Raw genomic sequence first — 19962 nt, forward strand, 5'->3', positions numbered from 1 at the left:
TGGTTGTTCGCCTACATGAGGAGAACTTTGCTCTAATACAATGGGGAAACATGAAGAGCTCACAGATAAGATTAGAGTTTACAGGGTTGTCCAACAGGGCTGCATGCTGGCCCCCACGCTATTCTCTTTAAATATCAATGACAGTGTCCCCTTCCTATCAAAAATAGTTTTCGATGCTCTCCCTCTGGCCCGTGTAAAAACGCAAATAATATTTGCAGATGACACCCTATTGGTCTCCAAGACCCCGAGTGGTTTCCAGAAGCTTCTGGCGCATTTTGAGGCGTTTTGTGTTTAGAAGGGACTGGAGATCAATATGACTAAAACCAAACTGATGAAGCTCAATCCCCATAAATCCCACAAAAAGAAGAGGGGAATCGCTTGAATCTGTCCATAACTTCACTTATCTGGCGATAACGTTCAGTAGCTCTATGGCGTGGAATTCGCATTTGAATAGTGCTGTATTAAAATCAGCCAAACTAAGGGAGCAATCCTCAAAGAATATAAAAAATTATTTTCAAAACAAATTGGCCTGCTCTATACGAAGCCAGGGCTTTAGGGTCAGCCTGGTATCGGGGAGAACTTTGGGCTTAAACACTCTAATAGTAACTGAGGATAAATATATTGGGAAATTGTTGTCACTCCCTGCTAGCACACCTCTGATTCTGTTACGTATGGACTTGGGTCAAAGGGATCCACAGGAAAAAGCTAGACTACATAACATTGTGATATTGGAGGCAGCTGTGGGCCACTCTAGAACTCAAGCACTGTGCATCAGCTTGCCAGGACATTCTCACTGCAGCCCATTCAGCGAGAATCCCTTGGCTCAAGTTAATTAAAGAGTTGTTAGAGTTCATTGGGTCTCCTAAACTGTGGCTCAATTCTGCTACCGTAACCTTCCCTCCCAAAAAAGTTCTCAATAAGTAATATTGGACATCAGTAGATTCCAAAGCACCTGCAAGAGCACATCTCCCTGTATTACTGTTAACATTTCTTGACTTTAAGTCCACATTTAGTTATGAGCTCGATTGGGTAAAGGTTACTGCTCCCTCTGACAGGAAATTGTATTTTCAATTCGAAGCAGACACACCCCCATTGAGACCCTTCACGAAGAGTTGGACAGAAGAGGTCACCGACACTTGCCCTTAATGCCAAACACAGGTTGAGAGTCTTGCACACATTCGTTTTGCTTGCCCAGCTTATGCTACACCACACAAGTTTTGGCTAGTCCCTATATGTAACAACTATCCCAGCACAGCCATCTTGTTGCCCTTGGCATACTGAGGTCAGATTGCACCCCTCTATATGCTATTTTTCTTGCAATGTTTTTGAGTGGGCTATGTGGCTACTTTGCAGGTAATTATTGTCTACTTAAACCTGGAAGTATTTGTCACATGATGACTGTGGTTTTATGTAATCTAAAAGGGGATATTGTTGCTTATTTTTCTTTCATTTTTAGTTATTACTACGCATGAGTCTGACTTTTGTAAAATCAATTTGAATAGTTCTGTTTTTTAATCTATGAATTTTATCAATGTGTATATTTGTATTTGTACTTTATTGCCCTGATGGCCGAAATAAAGTTAATCGATAATAGACTACAACATCCAGAAAGTGTTAAGTTGAAATACAAAAGAGTGGGAACTGTGTCTATAACGACATGTAATGAGGTTGTCACCCTAAAAGCACACCACACTCACACTTTCCATTTTGCAGCCTCTGTACGTTTTCCTTACCTTTCTTTGTACTGAATGACTTTGTTATAAAATGAACACACATTGCCCCTCTGTTGATGGTGTTTTGTATACGCTGTGGATCTCTCCCATTGTTGAATAGACATTGAATACTTTCCTATCATTTTATGAGTCCAAAAGGTGTTTGCTTCTCAGATTTCCTACATAGCTTCTTTGCTAAGGGAATCCATTGGGGTCATGATTTTCTTGCAGTCTCATTTTCTCAGAGGCAGCATCTCTAACTCTGTGGGCTCACAAAATCCTGTTCAGGCTGATGGCTTTGTGTATCTTTCTGTTCCTTACTACTCCAGAGTTGCCCACTTCTGTGATACCTGCATGATCATTGGATCTTTGCACTAAGGAATGGGAAGGTTTGGTGGCTCACACGGCTGACAGGCACATCTGTGGATTTTTCCGTCTGAAGAGAGAATATAGTCAGCAGATTTCAGCCCTCAAAATAGTTGAAGGATGCATTCCTGACTGAGGAGCAAACTCAGCTTTAGCTTTCACAGTTCTCCTAATGATTATGCACCCTGGGTTGGGAACATTCCCAAGGCTTCTCCAATGTGCCCTACTATGATGTTTCTGTCTAATTCATGGGTAGGTGTTCGAGATTCCATTGTCACTTCTGGGACTGCAAAATGATCCGGTAGGCGCCATGAATGTAGCACTTCATGTATCTTTACATGTGAGCTACATCAAGATAGGCGTAACATTGTATCAGTTGACCTTCTAGACCTCAAAAGTAATGCTCATATTTAGAATTTTTCGCCTCCATTTTCTCAGATATAGATTTCTTGAAGAATAATATTACAAATAGCTGTTAAGTGACCTGTGGTTATGTATGCTTCCCGTTTGTTTTTTGTAAATGTACTTTCAGATGAGGTGGCGTTCTACATTTATGAAGATCTTTGTCTCTCTATGGCCTTGACAACTGGGCTTGTTTGACCTCTTAGAGATACTTGCGCGGTCTATTAGTAACTGCATTCAACAGACTTTTATACATTGTGGGTAATCAAATATTGCCTCTCATGTTTTAATAATTGTACTACAACAATTGAAAAAGAAAAGCTAAACAAACGTGAGACAATTGAATTAAAATTGTGCAGGTTTCCTCCAACCAGTGTCCAAAAACCTGCAAACATGTGAATTTGAGGATGATCCCATGACCTCTAGAGTGACGAGTAAGTAATATTTGCATTATTTGCTTAGTTGTCCTCTGAGTTAATCCGGACTACTGTACTATGTGCCGCCACTTATGGTTTAGAAAAAACGTAATTCAAAACATGATGCTTTTAGTTCATGTGAACACAGTTAAAGATGCTAAATGTGTCCTCTGTTAGAAGAGCTTGTGAATGTGGAAGGATTTAATATCTTCATTTTTCTTGTGATACTGTCTGTTCTACAGAAAGAAGCTTCTGCGAGAGAGCTGTATAGTTAATGTGGATGGTCCTGGTGTCAGCAGCCCCGCTGTATTTGTTAATGGCACTGGAGTGAGCACTGCTTCAGAATGGGACAAGATTACCTCACAAGACTGCCTCACCCCATCACCTCCGTTTCAATCAGATCAAAGTCCCAGTAACTGGGACTGGGAGAATGAGCCTCTGGGAAACAGCCCTTCTCGGGACTACTCGCGTGATTATCCTACCCCTTCTCCACCATCTCCTGTGAGGAGCAGATCACTCTCAGAGTCCAATGAAACTAACACATTTCAGTTTACAAAACTTCCACAAGCCCCTCCTAGTTGTGGTGCAAATACCTACAGAACGTTGAACCCTTCATCTCCAGTCTCAGTGAAGGGCTCTGTTTTCACTTTTCAGGGAAGCAGAGGGGCTGTGAAGCCAAAGCTTTCTTTCACAAGTGCAAATGGGAAGGAAACCACACTCTCCAGCCAACTCAACAAAGGACCAACGCTTTCCAGCACTCTTTGCTACACACCAAAGAGTGATCAAGAGGACAGGGTCAGTTGGAACTTCCCAGATAGTCTGGCGGCCACAAGCACTACTTCTAAGGTTCATAGCAAGCTGGGCTCTGAACTCAATATTGCAGATGAGGATGATTCAAGAGCTTCAAAAGCAGCAGAGCTAGACTTTGATATTGATAATTTTGATATTGATGGTTTTGATGATGATGATGTCCAGTTGGTTGAACCTCCCTCAAAAAATCCTGTGAATTCAGCAATCTTCCCTCCTGTGCGTGAGGGACAGGCTGTGAAACCATCCTGGCAGAACTGTAAGACTCTTTCCACCAACCAGGGGAACGGGCCAGGACTTCTTTCTGTTCACAAGCCAAGCATCTCACAGACCAACAAGAGCAGCCCCAGTGCCACAGGTAAGTGCTTAGGAAGCCTTCCTTTGCAATGTTTCTATGGCTGTTATGAAGGTAAGTTAAAATGAATAGGAGGGGACCTCAGATATGCTGCACGGCGACTTGGACAAATTTGGTAGCCCTGTAGCTAGTGAAAAATATCTAGATAGGAATCATGTTTAACTGCGGCCATTCATTTCAGTGGGATGGCCCATCTGCCTTATGAGAAATTTGATTGGGATGGTGAAAAATAAGACCCAGTGTGCCCACTTTCTGCTTTAAACTAAACCAAGGTAAGTGCATGGTTAATGTGGTGAATGTTGCCCAGACCTCTGGGTGGAATAGTGACACTGACCGGTCTGTGCTCATGGAACAGTGCAGCTCATGCAGACATCCAACTTCAACTCCCAGTATTACTCCTACTGTGTAAGGATGCATATGCTCCCCCCTTCTGTCCATTTGAAAGAATGCATGGCTAGAAGCAACAGCGTTGAGAGAGAGTTTACGAATTGGGAAGGAAAAAAAGAGAGTTCTAAATTGATGATGATTCCAGAAAGTCAAATAGTTATAGACATGTTGGACTTTGGGATTCCTTTTGTTTGAAAAAGTGTTGTGATGTGATGTTTCTAGAGTTACCACTCTGAAATCTAAATTGGCAGCGCAAATGACGTAAGTGAGGAATCCACTCCATGATTCGGAGAGTCTTGGTAAATTGGCATTACACTGGCTCCTATGCCGAAGCTGGGGGATGGATATCGTAAGGAAGGCTGCCCATTATTATAGTGATGGCTGGGTTATCACAGCAAGTGTTTCAGTCTGTGATCCTATATACAGTTTTATTGCAGTGCTCTCTGCAGGATTTGGACGGCAGTCTGTTTGGCCTCATTACAGGAAGAGTGCATGTCCCACAGGAGTAGTTGGAAACAATCTTATGGGTAGTTCAAGTACATTACTGTAAAATAAATTACTTTAATAATTCACAGGTTCTGAGTTCATAGGTATAACATCTGTTCTTGCCGGGGTTCAGCACTGATTCATGGGTTCCTGTTCCATTAAGACAGCACCGGATCAGCAGTAGATGTTGACAGAATGATCCCAGACTGCTGTTATGATTCTTCAGTTCTATTAACATATATTCCCCTGCTTGGAATGGTTAGCAACTTTTAACAGTTACCCCTTCTCAGCATCTTGAATGGATTAAGGCTTCCTGGCAATACTTCCACTGTGGGGATATAATCATTAAATGGTATTGATGAAATGCTGACATTTTATCTGTGCTTTAGAGAGAATGTTTATCTTCAATAGATCCCTTGCTGAACAAGTCTTCTTCAGCCAACCCTGCACATGAGCGGTTTCGTGGCTATACTTTTCCCCATTCTAAAGAAATGATGAAGATCTTTCACAAGAAATTTGGCCTGCATCGTTTTCGGACAAATCAGCTTGAATCCATCAATGCCTCTCTGTGTGGTGAAGACTGCTTCATCTTGATGCCAACTGGTGGTGGCAAGAGCTTGTGCTATCAGCTTCCAGCCTGTGTATGTCCTGGCGTGAGCATCATCATCTCCCCTCTTCGTTCACTGATCGTCGATCAGGTGCAGAAGTTGACCTCACTGGATGTAAGTTTACTTGTGCCGTGCGGTACAGTTATTTCACCATTTCTCTTACTAATGTTTCTTTCAGGGTTGTGAAAGGGCTGGGATTCTGGGTGGAGCAACGCTGTGTCTTTGAAATAGTGCATCATTTCAGTAGCTATTGCTAAAACAGTACAAATGCGGTCATTCTCACATATGCATTTTTGTGGTTGACATGGTAAAATACTTAGAAAAGGTATTTTATGGAATAATAGTTTTTATACTCTACGTGTTTAAAAAGCAGTTTCTCATCAGGGCTTTAAAGCAGAATTCAGAAAAGACATATGCTAGGATGTGATTTTAATGCTTACTAGTGTTACTAAATTGACAATGATAAGTGGTATTTTATGGTGTAAGCTCTCCCTCCTTGGTGTTTCCTTTTGCCAGTATGTGACCTCGCCCTCTGTTTGCTGCTTCTTCATCATCAGTGTGCTAACAAGCTTGCCTACCCTCTCCCCTTTGATTGGTCTTTTCCAGTCTGGTTGAAACCTCAAACTCTTACCATGTAATTAATGCCTGGGTGGACCCTCACTCCAGCCACATTTTGTTCTGACATCCCCCTAGTGTAGCCTCAATGCTTGATGTACCAATGACCCTCTTGGGTTGACCTCATCCTTTACTCTCTTTTCCAATCCTCTATGTCTTATTTGTGTGCTCAGTGAGCCCTCAGAGGCCCCTTCCTCTTATGACTTTTTGTTCCTCTGCCCCATAAGTGTACCCCCTCTCGGTGCCTTTGGGCAAGGCTTCTTTGTTAATTGGTCCCTTCTTTGGTCAAGCTGATGTGTTCCTCTCAAAAAGACAAATAGGCCTTTGGTTGAGAGCTCCTTGATGTATAGAAGTGAGTTTCAGGGAGTTGTGGCATGAGTATTCTGGAATCTTATAGTGGAGAATGAGATGGTTTAGATGGCAGAAGGGGAAGAGGTGGCTCTGCTATGGTTATGATATAAGTTCCAGTTCTGGGAGATGTAGTTTCAGTTTCTATTGGATGTTTTGGATAGCTATTAAGGCTGCTGAGTTATGAACAAGGGAGACATGATGCATAATCCTTGCCTCTGGTGCTGACATAGAATCCTCTCCACAAGATGTGATCAGCAATCCAGCATTGCTGCTAAGATGCTACCAAAACAGTCAGATGATCTTAACGGGTCCTTTACAACATCAATAGAAATATTTGTAGTATGGTTCTGGGGGGAAAAACTACATTTAGCGTTCTTGCATCTGTCGATGTGTTGCCATACATCATACCAGTAGGCCCTAACCCCCATCCGTACAGTTACGAGTAGCCTTCATTAGATACAGAAAGCAGGTAGAACAACTACCTTTGCTGCAGAATACCTGATAACAGGTTTTGGAGAGGTCAGCTTACATCATTTTTCTTATTTTTTTCCTGCATGATCATGAGAATGTAGCAATTTATTGCCAGAGCTGATGGGAGAACTGTTCCAACCACTACTCAGTTGTGACCTAAATTATCTCTCTTGGTAGACGGCCTCGTGGTACCAGTTATATTGGCAGAAGTCAGGAAGGTTCAGGCATTCTGGCCATCTAGCCACTTAACAACATTTTCAATGATAAGGTGATGCCTACAACTCAAACAAAGCTTTTACCAATAGTGCTTTTTTTTATTTTACCATGATCAAATCTGTGACTTACTTGAGATGCTTCCATAAACTGAAACCCAAAAGAGAAGATACTCTATGAGTTTATTTTGGAAAAATCTCTGTTATTATTTGGAAAGGAATAAATCCTGAGAGTTCTGAATCATCAATTAGTGGATGTAGGTGGAGTTGAAAGGCAGAGCTATTCCTCTGCTAGTAATCGCGAAGTGGTTAGCTTAATGCATAAAGTCTTCTAGAGCTAAATGATCACTCCCCTTCTAGGTTCCGTGATAGCAGATTCCACCACAAGCAATATGACAATGACCATGATTTGACCTACCTGCTGCTGAAGTTTGTGTTCTTCAGTGGTTTAAAGTTTGAATTGACAGTCAGAAGTGGTGCTAAGATGCCTATCTTCCCGTTGGTTGACCTTACGAGGCACTCTGAGATGGGCTGTTAAAATTAAACTGCTTCTTCCGCGTACCAGTTGTATTTTATATTGATGTGAGGTGAAGATGGTTTGAAGGCGGGGGTGAGGTTGAGCATGGATGCAAAAGGGAGGGAAGTCATTCTCTTTTGCGTTCAATATTTAGTTTGTGTGCAAAATGCATCACCCTTCTCCCTGTTGGGAAGGTGGTCGGTGAGTATACAGGAAGGGAATTGTCGCATTTGAGTACGAGTGATAATAGTAAGTAGTTTATACTTTCTTGAACAATAAGAACAGTTTAAACTTAACTAGTTCTTTAAACAAGTTAAGTAATTGCAGACTATTCCTAAGAGCTTTTCTGTCATTTTCTTTCTATGTATACATGCTTTCCCCTGGGGACCTTCACAGAATGATTTTCATCCCATTTCAATCCTAAGACATTAACACTGAGATCTACAAAAATATCTTCTTCTCCCATAAATTGATAATAAGTGTTTACTTGTTTACCCTCTACACAAGTCTGCCAGAATACCACCTGGAGAAGTTCCAAATAGTGCAGATGATTTACGTCAGGCACATGGATACATTTAATACCAATGACCTCAGCAGTAAGGCATCTGCCTGGCCTCCCATGCCCTTTACTTTGAGCCAGGTATGCTTCCTTCAATATGCTGCTCTCCTACAGATCTCCTCTCTTACATCCAAGTTTGTGGGCAGAGGAGGTCAAGATTCTCTCTATAACCACCTGCACACTGGCACATCAACAACGCCCTCCTTGCCTACATGTCATTAAAAAGATCCACAGTTACTTCCTCTTCATGTAATGGAAAAGGTATCTTTTAATTCTTCCGGAGAGAAACATTAGACCAGGAATTTACAGACATGTGGCGAAACTGCTTATTTATATTATGGTGGACCAAAAAATTGCATTCAAAGTGAGTTTGTTCCACCTTTTTAGCAAATTATGGCCACCAACATTTAACTGATTTTTTTTGGGTCTCAGACTACAAGATTGTCAAAGCTTATTCAAAGTCATGTCTCTGATTTAGATCTCTAAAACTTTGATGAATATGGTTTTAGTATTCTCGGTTGAAAAATTGTTGGCCCCATTGTTTTGCATTAACTGAAGCCTCGTGGTCAACACCTGCATGAGCAGAGCTTAAAGCCTGTTTCTTTAGTTTTAATTAATAAGATCTGGGTTAGTTGTGACGCAGCAATGTGTTTGCCCTTGCAAAGTAAGTATTTGCAGCACATTTGACTGATTGACAAATCTGTCTGCCGAGGATCAGAGTTGACTTGTAAACTTCAAATAACTGCTATGCAGGAATCCTAGGTTCGTGTTCTAGGGATAGAAGTCTGTCAATGTTCAGTTTTCTTTTGCTTCTTGCAGCACCTTCAGCTCATAACTGCCGTTCAAACCATATGGATTTGTTTATTATTCTAACTCTTCACACTCCTTCTTGATCTTCTATTCTCATTATCCACTATGCAGATTCCAGCCACTTACTTAACTGGGGATAAAACTGATGCAGAAGCCAGCAGTATTTATATGCAGTTGTCCAAGAAAGATCCCATTATTAAACTGCTGTATGTGACTCCAGAGAAGGTAAGCTTTGGGTCTCCAGAGGTACAGGTGCATAGGATAGCTGACGAATACAAGGGTCGCTTTTTGTGGTGAAGACGGGTGGGCCTCGGGAATGTTCTCTTAAGATGTGACTGTGGACAAGCCAGAAAGAGACGTGTCTGCAAATTAATCAACAAAGTGAAAAAGTATTTTCTAGGTAGGTGGGTTTTAGAAATGTCAGGAAAAGGAAGTTTTTGTGGTGCTATAAAGAGGAATGGCACATGCCGTTGTTTCAAGCAGTAACTGTGGAGATCTTTAACATACCTGTGTGTGTGCCAGTAGGCTGATCGAGGGGAGGTGGAATGCCAAGACAATGTGGCATATGGTGTAAAGAATAGGACAACATTGTTACTTGAGTATTTAGTGGTTGGTGGCGGGGAAGGATATGATATGTAGGGGACATGCTATGGAAAGGGATGTTTTTAAACAAATTTTGTACTCTTTGCTATATACAAATGTGAACGCATCACCCCGTCTAGAAACCTTAGCTAGCACATGAGGTTGAGGAGGCAGATACTCTCCCTTAGTGAGGAGCACTCTGGTTACGGGGATGAAGTATTATTCAATACTAGTATAATATATCACTGTTAATGTTTGCAGATCTGTGCCAGTACCCGGCTCATTTCTACCCTGAAGAACCTCTATGAGAGGCAGCTCCTCTCCCGATTTGTTATTGATGAGGCGCACTGTGTGAGCCAGGTAATGCTAATAAATGTTGAGCTCTGTATTTGTACCTTGTGATTGTTTCTATGCTTATGTTGTCCATAAGCTGCATTATGTATGTTCATAGTCTTGTGGTAGGGTCACATATGTAAATATACTCCGTTTTTCAAATATATTTTATTAGATTTTTTGCATTTATAAAGCAGAACATAACAAGTAGCAATACTATTATGATGGCAGTCATGGAAAATGTCTTGATCGATAAAAATATCTATTTCGAATTTTTGATTTAGCAGGATGAAGATTACATAGAAAGTGAGAAAGCGAGCTATTCAAAGCTAATACATAGATCACATGTGAGAAAGCGAGCTATTCAAAGCTAATACATAGATAAAAAGTATAATGAAAGGTCCATGGTTGCTGGTATAGCAACCAATTACTGTTGTACGGTTATGTATGAGTTCCTTCTGATATAATGATTATTGTGTCCAAAGAAAAATGTTTGCTAGCAACATATCTAATTCTAACCATAACTGAAAACAATAACAACTCCCCAACAGCAAATGGGTATGGGGAAGTGGATTTTCAATGATGGTTTTCTTCAACTTTATTTTTCGTTTTGCACAGTGAATAACAAACATTACTCAAAAACATGCATTTCAGTGATTTATGCATTATACATTCCACAGGTTTATTGTTATCTAACCAGTGATCAGTTCTACTATATGCCAAATCTAAAATTCTAAACATACAATTATACCGTTGTATCAGAAAGTCGTAACCAGAAATACCTTCTACTTTCCTGTATTCTGTTGGCGAGGACCTTGCCCTGAGTGAGTAGCCTACATAAATAGAGAACTCCTGTAGACCAAAAAACCCCTAGCAGCTACACTTCTTCACTCCACACCTGTGCGATCAGATTCATCCTGAGAGTCTGCGTCTGTCGTGATTTTCAACAAATGTTGACGATATGGACCCCATATATCTTTGGGTGCACATCTCACTGGAAGCAATGCATTATAGTTATCTGATTGGGTAGAGCAATATGCCTAATCGTTTTCCCATTTGGCAATAGTGGACAGAAGACCCCTCATCCAACGCATGGCCACCCTCCTTTGTGTCAATAGAAGACCAAGTGCTACCTACGAACCCCCTTCGGAATTTGTTTGTCAAACCCCAGTAAGGCGACCAATGGAATCTCTGGTAATTCACAGTCCAACATTTTGGAAAGAATTCTGAAAACATCGCTCCGACATATACGTACCCCTGGGCAATCCCAGGCCAGATGTGTGTAATGTGCATTGCTCGCAGAGCATCTCGTGCACATATCATATTCTCTTAAGCCATATCTGAACATCCTAGCTGGGGTGTAATATGTTCTATGGATATATTTAAAATGTATTTCAATGATGACTGTTTTAAGATAGTTGGTGAGTCACTTTGGAGCAGCAGTCAGTGGTCACATATAAGCATTAGGTGTCAATAGTACTAGTGGTCACTTTAGGGAATGGGGAACTGATTCCTTTATTGTACAGTTCGTGTCTGCCCCCATCTAGAGTCCCTGTCTGTGGGCATTGGCATGCCCTGTTGCAGGGGATGTGGTATTTTGTGGATGTTTACCAGAGTCGGAGCAGCAGTATCTACCTAAGGGGGTACAAGCTTGTCATAGGGGCATTAAATCGTCCTGTCTATGCTTTGCTAAAGCAACACACAGATCGTCCCACACATTAGTGATTGGGAATTTACAGAATCCACGTGCCTCCTCTTTGTATTAAGCTGTGCCTTCATTAGCTGTAAAGCGTTCTTCATCTGCTCTACAGGGTCATATATGTGTTCCGGTGGTAGGTTTCCAGTGCATGGTGCTGATTTACACTGCCCGTATCATTAGTATATCAGCAAATTTAGGGCTTGCTTTCTCTCATTTTGGGCATGGTGCGTGGGCTAAAAGGCAAGCCTCTGGTTTTAGGAGTCCCTGCCAGCTACATGTTTAAGTATGTCTTGAATCGGATGCCAGGTTGAGGAATGGTAGTTCAGTTCCACATCATTTGATAGAAGTCTGCTGCCCCAACATGACACCGAGGACAGTTCGCCACTATGATGTTTTGTAATTTGTTAATCACATTGGACGGGGGGGGCATGTATGGTCTATGTGCCTGGTAGTATTGTATTTGTTGAAGTCTAGCGTTGCAGGACACCTTTCTTGGGTATTTGAAGAGAGGAGCCCAATCTTTGTGACTGAGCGAGTGTCGCAGGTCTCTTTCCCAGCAAAGTTTGAGATTATTTTAGGGAGGGGAGCATAATTCCAAGACTGATTGACAGAGCTACGTGATGGATTAACACCCTGTGCCCATATTGAAGAGGGTTTGCATGTAGGTATGCAACCGGGATCAGAGTTTGTGATGTCCCATAGGACTTTTATTCGAGCTGGTAGTGTTCAGTGGATCAGGAACTCATCCATGGGAATTCCAGTGGGGTCTTACAGTGTCTCAATAGAATTGTGAGCAAATTACTAATTGTCTGGTTTACTTATAGACTTGCACAAGGTTATTTGTAGCTGGAAAATCAGCATGTGTGGTTAAATACCTTGAGCACAGACCCATGTTCTTCATGATCAGCAAAGGAAAGAGGATGTGAGAAAACAGCACGTAGGAGCAAGAATTTACAGAAATGACAGAATGGCTATAAAATGTGGAACATAAATCAAATGAAGAACTGATGTTCACAATGTAGGTTACATTTATTAACTAATACATTATTCTCAAAAGGTTTCCCACTGAGGTGAGGCCAGCTTTTTCCTATCTTATCATTGCAGACCTGTTCTGATGTTAGTGACACTTGTAGTGGGAGGAAAATATTAGATGTGTACGATTGAGTGTCCAAGAAACCACCAACCACAATGTTGTGCAAACCTCGTAGGCAAGGCTGAGTATTCTGTGGTTTAGAGGGCTGGAGAACCCAGCTGGCTATTAGATATAGATCCATCTTTTTAGACGTATTGGAGTTGCCAGGTTCTTTTAAGTTCAATTGAGCTATCGACGGCAATAGTCATTGAGTTTGTGCGACTAAAGTATAGCTCAAATAGGGCACTCCATGTCCCTCGTGGTCAGGGTGCCACTTCAGGGTGAACAGGGCCACTCTAGGGTCGCCCCCATTCCAGTTCAATTCCTGTAGAAGATCATCTACAGCTTCAAAGAGCAATTTGTATAGAATGTATGGTAGAATAGTATTATACTAAAGTAGCCAGGGGAGCATCTCCATTTCCGTTAACACTATGTCTTTGTCAGGGGAAGGGATCGCCAAAAGAAGACCTGGGATCTGACCAAGCAGACCGATTGGCCTGGGTTACCGTTGATTATGTCAGCAGTAGTGTGTTAGACCCGTAACCCTAGGTATTTCTAAGTGATCTCTTCCCATAGGGGGGGAGAGTTGCTGTGTTGGCATCCAATGGCAAGGGGGTCCCAGGTCGCAAAGGATAAATTCTGGTTTTGCCCCAGTTGACTTTCAGGCCAGACATTCTACCAATGAGTTTGAGCTCTCCAATAACCTCATCTATGTGCGCCTCTGAATCCCATGAGTAAAGTAAGAGGTCATCTGCATACAGTGAAACTGTCAAAACACAAAAAGGCCAGGCGATTTTTAAACCCCAGCGGATACAGACCCTCAAAGAAATAACAAACACAACAGTATACCCAGGTCTAATAATTTATATTCAACTATTAGAGATTAGCTGACAGTCAGTGTTTCTGACAGATCCACAAAGTGAAAAGATTCCTTTTTAAGGACAAGAACCCTCATCCATCATAAGGTGGCATGCTTCATCCCAGGTTTCCTTCTCACACTACAACAATAGTCCTAGAAAGGAGGAGCTCTTCTACTATTTATGTCCTACCCTATGTGAGTAGAGTGTGTGGGTGAGCTGTGTAGAGTGTGAAAAAATAAGATAAAGTGAAACTTAAACTGATGCCTAATCAGACTCTAAATTTGTATTCTTGTCTGCTAGGGACAGGGTTAAAAACAAATAGTGAGACAGGGGGAAATGTATATGTCCCTGACTATATAATCTGGGTCAACATGTTTCTGCCCTTAAAGTAACCTTTCAACAAGGTATATGGGGCATTCATCAGGACCTATATCAATCACTTTGCTATAAAATACAACTGCGCAATAGTGTTAAAGAAAAGAAAATGTCTATGATCAAGGCGACAAAGCCGGGAAACTTATAGCCTGGCTCGAGAGAAAACAGCAGGCCAGTAGGGGCCGTAGTTACAGAACCTCGGGAGATAGTGCAAGAGTTTGCGAGACATTACCAACGGGTCTACAGGAGGGAGTCAGATCGCCCGGAGGAGGACTCTATAGACCTCCTAACCGATATTCGAATGCCTTCCCTGTCAGATGAAGATCGGGAGGCCCTGGATAGTCCGCTTACGGAGGCCGAACTACAACGTGCAATAGGAGACCTCCGCCCTGGGAAGGCTCTAGGACCTAATGGCTTACCCATTGAGATTTACAAGCTGAAACCCGACGTCACCAGCAAGTATTTGAAACCCATGTTCGACGAGAGTAGGGAGAAAGGGGTGCTGCCTCGTGATCAGCGCATAGCGACCATAGTGGCGATACCGAAAGAAGGGAAACCTAAAGACCAGTGTGCGTCATACAGACCTATCTCGCTCCCCAACGCGGAGCCCAAAATACTGGCCAAAACACTAGCTAATAGACTCAAACCGCTGCTCCCTTCGTTGGTCCACCCTGACCAATCGGGGTTCATGCCTCATCGCAACACGGCCCTCAATATCAGACGGTTACATGGCGTACTGGGGCAGCGCCACAGACTGCAGGACGACGCAGTGGTGGTCTCTCTGGACGCCACCATGGCATTCGACACCCTAGAGTGGCCATATATGTTCGCAGTCCTGCGTAAAGTGGGTTTTGGACCTCACTTTATAGCGTGGGTGTGTCTCCTATATGCAGAACCCCTGGCGCAGGTACTGGTAAACAACAAGGTGTCTGAGGTTTTCACGCTCGAGAGAGGGACGAGACAGGGTTGCCCCCTCTCTCCGCTTCTCTTTGCCCTATCCCTTGAGCCGCTCGCAGCCTGGATACGGCAAGACGTTTATTTGAAGGGCATAGTCTGGACGGAAGGGTGTGAGGACAAGATATCCCTCTACGCCGAAGACATCCTCTTGTACCTTTGCTGACCGCACAGGTCGATCATGGCAGCACTGGATATATTTGCGAGCTTCGGTCGCAACTCTGGCTTCCGGGTCAACTGGAGCAAATCATATCTCTACGTCCTACATGGTGACCCTCCGAGGCTCCCTGACACGTGCCCTATCACGATCGCAGAGGACGGGTTCAAATACCTGGGAGTGTACATAACCACGAACAAGGCCCTCCTATATGACCTAAACCTCAAGCCGCCGTTAAGTCGGCTCCAAAGGGAGGCCAAATCCTGGCAACACCTCCCACTGTCTCTACTGGTCCGGGCAGCCCTATTTAAGATTTTAGCGCTGCCTCGCTTTCTTTATGCACTACAAAATTATCCAGACTTAGTCCCTAACACATACTTTGCGGCAATTGAGGCGGCACAGCGCGACCTCCTCTGGGCCGGGTCACCCCGGATCGCACTGACCAAACTGACGCTGGGGTGGTATGATGGAGGTATAGCCCTCCCAGACATTCGCAAGTATTACTGGGCAGCCCACCTTTCAGCAATCAACCAAGGGACGTATGGCGATGAGAATGACCCCGCCTACGGTATGGACAGATGGTTGATTTGCGGGGGGAACTACGAGATAGCACTTTACTCTAAACGGGGTGCACGCCAACTCACTGGACCTACACTACACTCGGTACAGGTATGGCACGCTGCTCAGAAGAAGCTCGGATGGTCAGGAGTCCTTACAATGGCCACGCCACTGTGGGCCTCCGAAAAACTAGGCAACCTTGGACGTACTAAGGGCTTCCGCAATTGGGACTTGATCGGAATCTCCCATATCAGGGATATCTGGGGCCCCAAAGGGATCCACGCGTTCACCCACTTACGGGACACATACGAGCTGGTGCCAACTGAATACTATAGATATTTACAGGTGAGACACTCCCTACAGGCTAATATCCCACCAGAGACTACACTACCACAATCCTCCCCACTTGAGGATAGAATACTTAATGGGCACATGGCAGAACACGCCATATCACTCACATACAAAAAACTAATCAATCACCCCCCTGACATGCTCCTTCCCCTTAGAGAGAAATGGGTTGCTGACGGGCTTGAGATAGATGAAGAGGAGTTGATGTATGCCTTGGCTTCACCGCGGGAGGTCGCGATATCGGCCCGCCTGCGACTCATCCAACTGAAGATACTACATAGAGTATATATCTCTTGTACAAGGTTACACCTTATGGGGAGGGCTGACACTGTACTCTGCAGGAGGGGATGTGGTGGCACGGGTACCTTCTTCCATGTATTGTGGGGTTGCCCCAAGATTCAAAGGTATTGGAGAAGGGTGATGCAGTGTATGCAGGAGGTATGGGAGGTGGAGATTCGCTCAGAGGCCAAGAGATGTCTACTCAATATATGGGAGCCAACGGACCTACCACCGAAAGGGAGACTCTGGGTTATGCTCGGACAAATGATAGCCAAACGGAACATTGCCAGGCTCTGGGGTAGTCCTGATCCACCAAAACTTACAGACTGGCATAGTGATATGGACTGGTGTATGCTACAGGAAAAGACTGTGTATGTGGCGAGAGGGTGTCCCCGAAAATGGATGGAAGTGTGGTCCAACTGGAACGATTTCAGGGGGGGCATTTGCGAGCCTCCGTCCATCACGCAGGCGCGCACAGAAGATATGTAAGGACCTTACCGACCTTGTGGTTCCAGATGCTTGGGAGTTGGGAACTTTAAATGCAACGCCAGTACAGAGATGACCTTCCCGTACTCTACGGGATGACCGAGTTGGTTGGTGGGGGGGGGGGGGGGTTGTTCGATTGTTGGGCCTCATTTACAACATTCTTGAAACATGCTTTGTTTATATGGTTATACAAAAAGGGAAAATTAGACCTTCACTATCCTCCTTTAACCCGTGAGACACCTGTACTTTATCACGCCGCCGTGCCCCCGGGATGATGGCAATGGGCTGTGTAATGTTTGAAGCAATGCATGTGCTACGTAATCGCAGCCAGCCCGGTGGGTTGTAGGCTGGAAGCTGTGTACCATGGAAGATCACAATAAAAAAAAAAATTTAAAAAAAAAATGTGATGGTACAAATGGTGGTCACTAAACAATAGTGAAATCCAACTCATAGCTACCAATAGGAAAAACAATAATTGGTCAGAACATTATGCAAACAGCCAAATTCGATGGCATGCCAAAAGTGTTCTTAAACGGTGTACACATATTAACTGTTCACCTCACAAAAACAGTGAAACACATGCGTCCTCCTTCTTCGTAACCATTTAACAGTGACGCTATTTTATCGAATATGGCTGTTTTGATAATGTCCAGAGCAATCATTATTTTTCCTACAGGTACCTTAGAGGTGAATTTTCTCTATTCTTTGGTGCACATTATTGCAGTTGCATTTTATAGCAGAGTGATTGATATAAGTCTGGATGAATGCCCCCTATAACTTGTTGAAGAGATGTTTGATGCCTCTGCCCTGATGGCTGCCTGCTGATGCAGAGCTTGCAAAGCGTGGGTGTATTTGTTAGTAGGGGCCGTCCTTGTTGCCGACATCGGGTCATTAGACGGACCTAAGTTTAGTGTTTTGTGACTTGCCTTTTTAAAAGTGGTCAGCCCCATCCCAGGCCTTTTTCCATTATATAAAAAAGGTTTGTAGTTGGATCATAATTTTTAGCTGATGGGAAACAGAAGTGCATAACGCAGGTACATCTTGTTGAGTTTTCATTTGCCCCCCCTCCCTCCCCTGATACTAGACCTGTGTTTCTGGACTGCAGTGATGTAAACTGGGAGTTTTATTTCCTTTTCTTATCACACTATGAAATGCTGCTGTTGGCGAAAGCGCAGAATGATGCTGTCTCTGCAATTGATGAGTTTGGTGACTATCTGTCTGAGGGTAGCTCTTGCCGAGGGAGGATTGGATGGGACACGGACTGTCAACTGTGAACAATTTTGAGAGGGTCTGTGGGGCGACCTTCTGTGATAGCCAGTGCTCTAAATACTGGGTGGAATCATCACCCTCCACGGGTCTCCCTACTGTGTGGACCTTGTTCCGTTTGACTCTTGATATCTGCAGGTCGTTCTTCAAGGAATCAAACTTAGGAGGTAAGTTCTGTTTTTGCTGGTTCGATGTCTGCACACACTTGGAGTGTTGTTTCCATGCTGCACACTTTGTCACACAACTCATGCTGATCTTTTCGAAGGAGACCTAAGTAAACAGCCACCCCATCCACGTTCTCGCATCCAATGTAGTGTTAGTGTCCATGACGGCTGCAAGATCTTCTCTAGTGTTGCAGGGTGCGAGGTCATGGCTTCCGCCCCAGGAAACGGGACATCCAGTTCAGATGGGCATGACAACAGGCCCTCTCGAGATGATTCACGAGTGAGCAAGTCTTGTCCAATAGAGTCCCTGGTCGTGATTTGGTGCTAGAACGTTCCATCTCAGCCAAAGGTTTCGACCCTCTACACCCAAGATCTGGGGGTAGGAGCACTCTGCGTGAAGGGTCTGGGAGGTGAGGGTATGATTATTGTCCTCAATCTTCAGCATGTGTGTGAGCTATGTCCTGTATAGGCCTCTGAAATGAAGGTCCCTGGGGTCCCACCGTCGATAGAAATTGGCACTGACTAGCTTTTATAGTTCACAATGGCCTATGGAATCTTCTAGATATCTACGCTCTAGCCACCAAGGCTGCATGACTGATAAGATTTGGGACCATAAGGAATGGGGGGTGTTGTTTCCTCGTGGTTATGGAACTCTCATGCCTCGGTCTGTGGGGCGTAATGTGGAAGGGTGCAATCAAACTTCGAGAAGCGGAAGGCTAAAAAGGTCAGCTAGAATACCCCCAAACCGTCCTGTGTTCACTGTATTTATATTATGGCTGGTTGGGGCCCTCCTCTTCAGTTATGCTGTTGCCTGGTGAGACTATGCTCTAATGGGCCTGGATGGGGAGTGATCCACAGGTTTGCCTGGTCCAGTCCAGGAGTAGGGAGCCATGAGTTTGAAATCCCCTTCATGCTCCCGTGTCCTTTGGAGATTGTCGCTTCATGTGTCCACGTTCCCTCCGCCCTGCTGAAGCTGAGCTGTTCGGCCCCAGGCTGTTAGGATCTTGGTCTGCATGGCCGCAAGGTAGGCCCAGATGCTGGGAGACGATATGCCTTAGGGCATGGCCACCACTTTCCAAGCCTTGTGTCCGTTTCGATTAATCAGCACGGGTTGTGGTGCGTGGTGTCACTCCCCTTTGTGCCCCTATGTCCTCGGGTGTGTGCCACTGCACAGTTGTCCATGCTCCTCGCTGCCCTTGCTTAGGCCGAGGTATTCGGACCAGGGCTGCTTGGGTCAAGTGGGCAGAGGGTGCACTACCGATCTGCGCAACCAGCATGAGGCCCCAGGCGCCACGAGAGGATGGTGCCTCAGACTATGGCTTTTTTTTCGAAGTGTGGCTGTGGTCTGCCTCATTTTCGCTCCCAGTGAAGCTGTGTTGTTTTTTGGAGCCGTATCATCTCCTACTGGTACATTTGTGCTTCCAGTCGCGAGGGCTGTGAATGGTGGCGGTTTCCGTCCATTCTAGTATTGTTAAGCAAGATCACCGAAACCGCATTCCCTGCACTACCAGGCATGTGTAAATCCCCTTATTTAATGTGAAATGTGTGCCCAATCCTACAATGTGTTTTTGTCTTGAATCGAATATGGGCGTTCACTTATTTGCATCCAGGGATATAAAGCAGTTGCTTTTGCCTATGTGCATGCTCATACTGTGAAAGCATATATAGAGGTATGGATGCCACAGTTGAGTTACA

The 19962-nt window shown here is 44.1% G+C and overlaps 1 protein-coding gene and 1 long non-coding RNA gene across 3 annotated transcripts in view; one reads left to right on the top strand and one right to left on the bottom strand.

Annotated features, from left to right (window-relative positions):
• Window positions 1-19962, top strand: part of BLM (BLM RecQ like helicase) — a 451097-nt gene that overhangs the window by 223474 nt on the left and 207661 nt on the right. For both annotated transcript variants that reach the window (XM_086957898.1, XM_086957899.1), the window contains exons 7-10: window positions 3139-4061; window positions 5343-5653; window positions 9186-9299; window positions 9918-10016. In XM_086957898.1, coding sequence (XP_086814024.1) covers window positions 3139-4061; window positions 5343-5653; window positions 9186-9299; window positions 9918-10016 — 1447 coding nt within the window. The remainder of the gene's footprint in view (window positions 1-3138; window positions 4062-5342; window positions 5654-9185; window positions 9300-9917; window positions 10017-19962) is intronic.
• Window positions 1-19962, bottom strand: part of LOC147733328 (uncharacterized) — a 106667-nt gene that overhangs the window by 17769 nt on the left and 68936 nt on the right. The gene's annotated exons all lie outside the window — the stretch shown is intronic.

Source organism: Lissotriton vulgaris, chromosome 2_1 (assembly GCF_964263255.1).
Source record: "Lissotriton vulgaris chromosome 2_1, aLisVul1.2, whole genome shotgun sequence".
NCBI lineage: Eukaryota > Metazoa > Chordata > Amphibia > Caudata > Salamandridae > Lissotriton > Lissotriton vulgaris.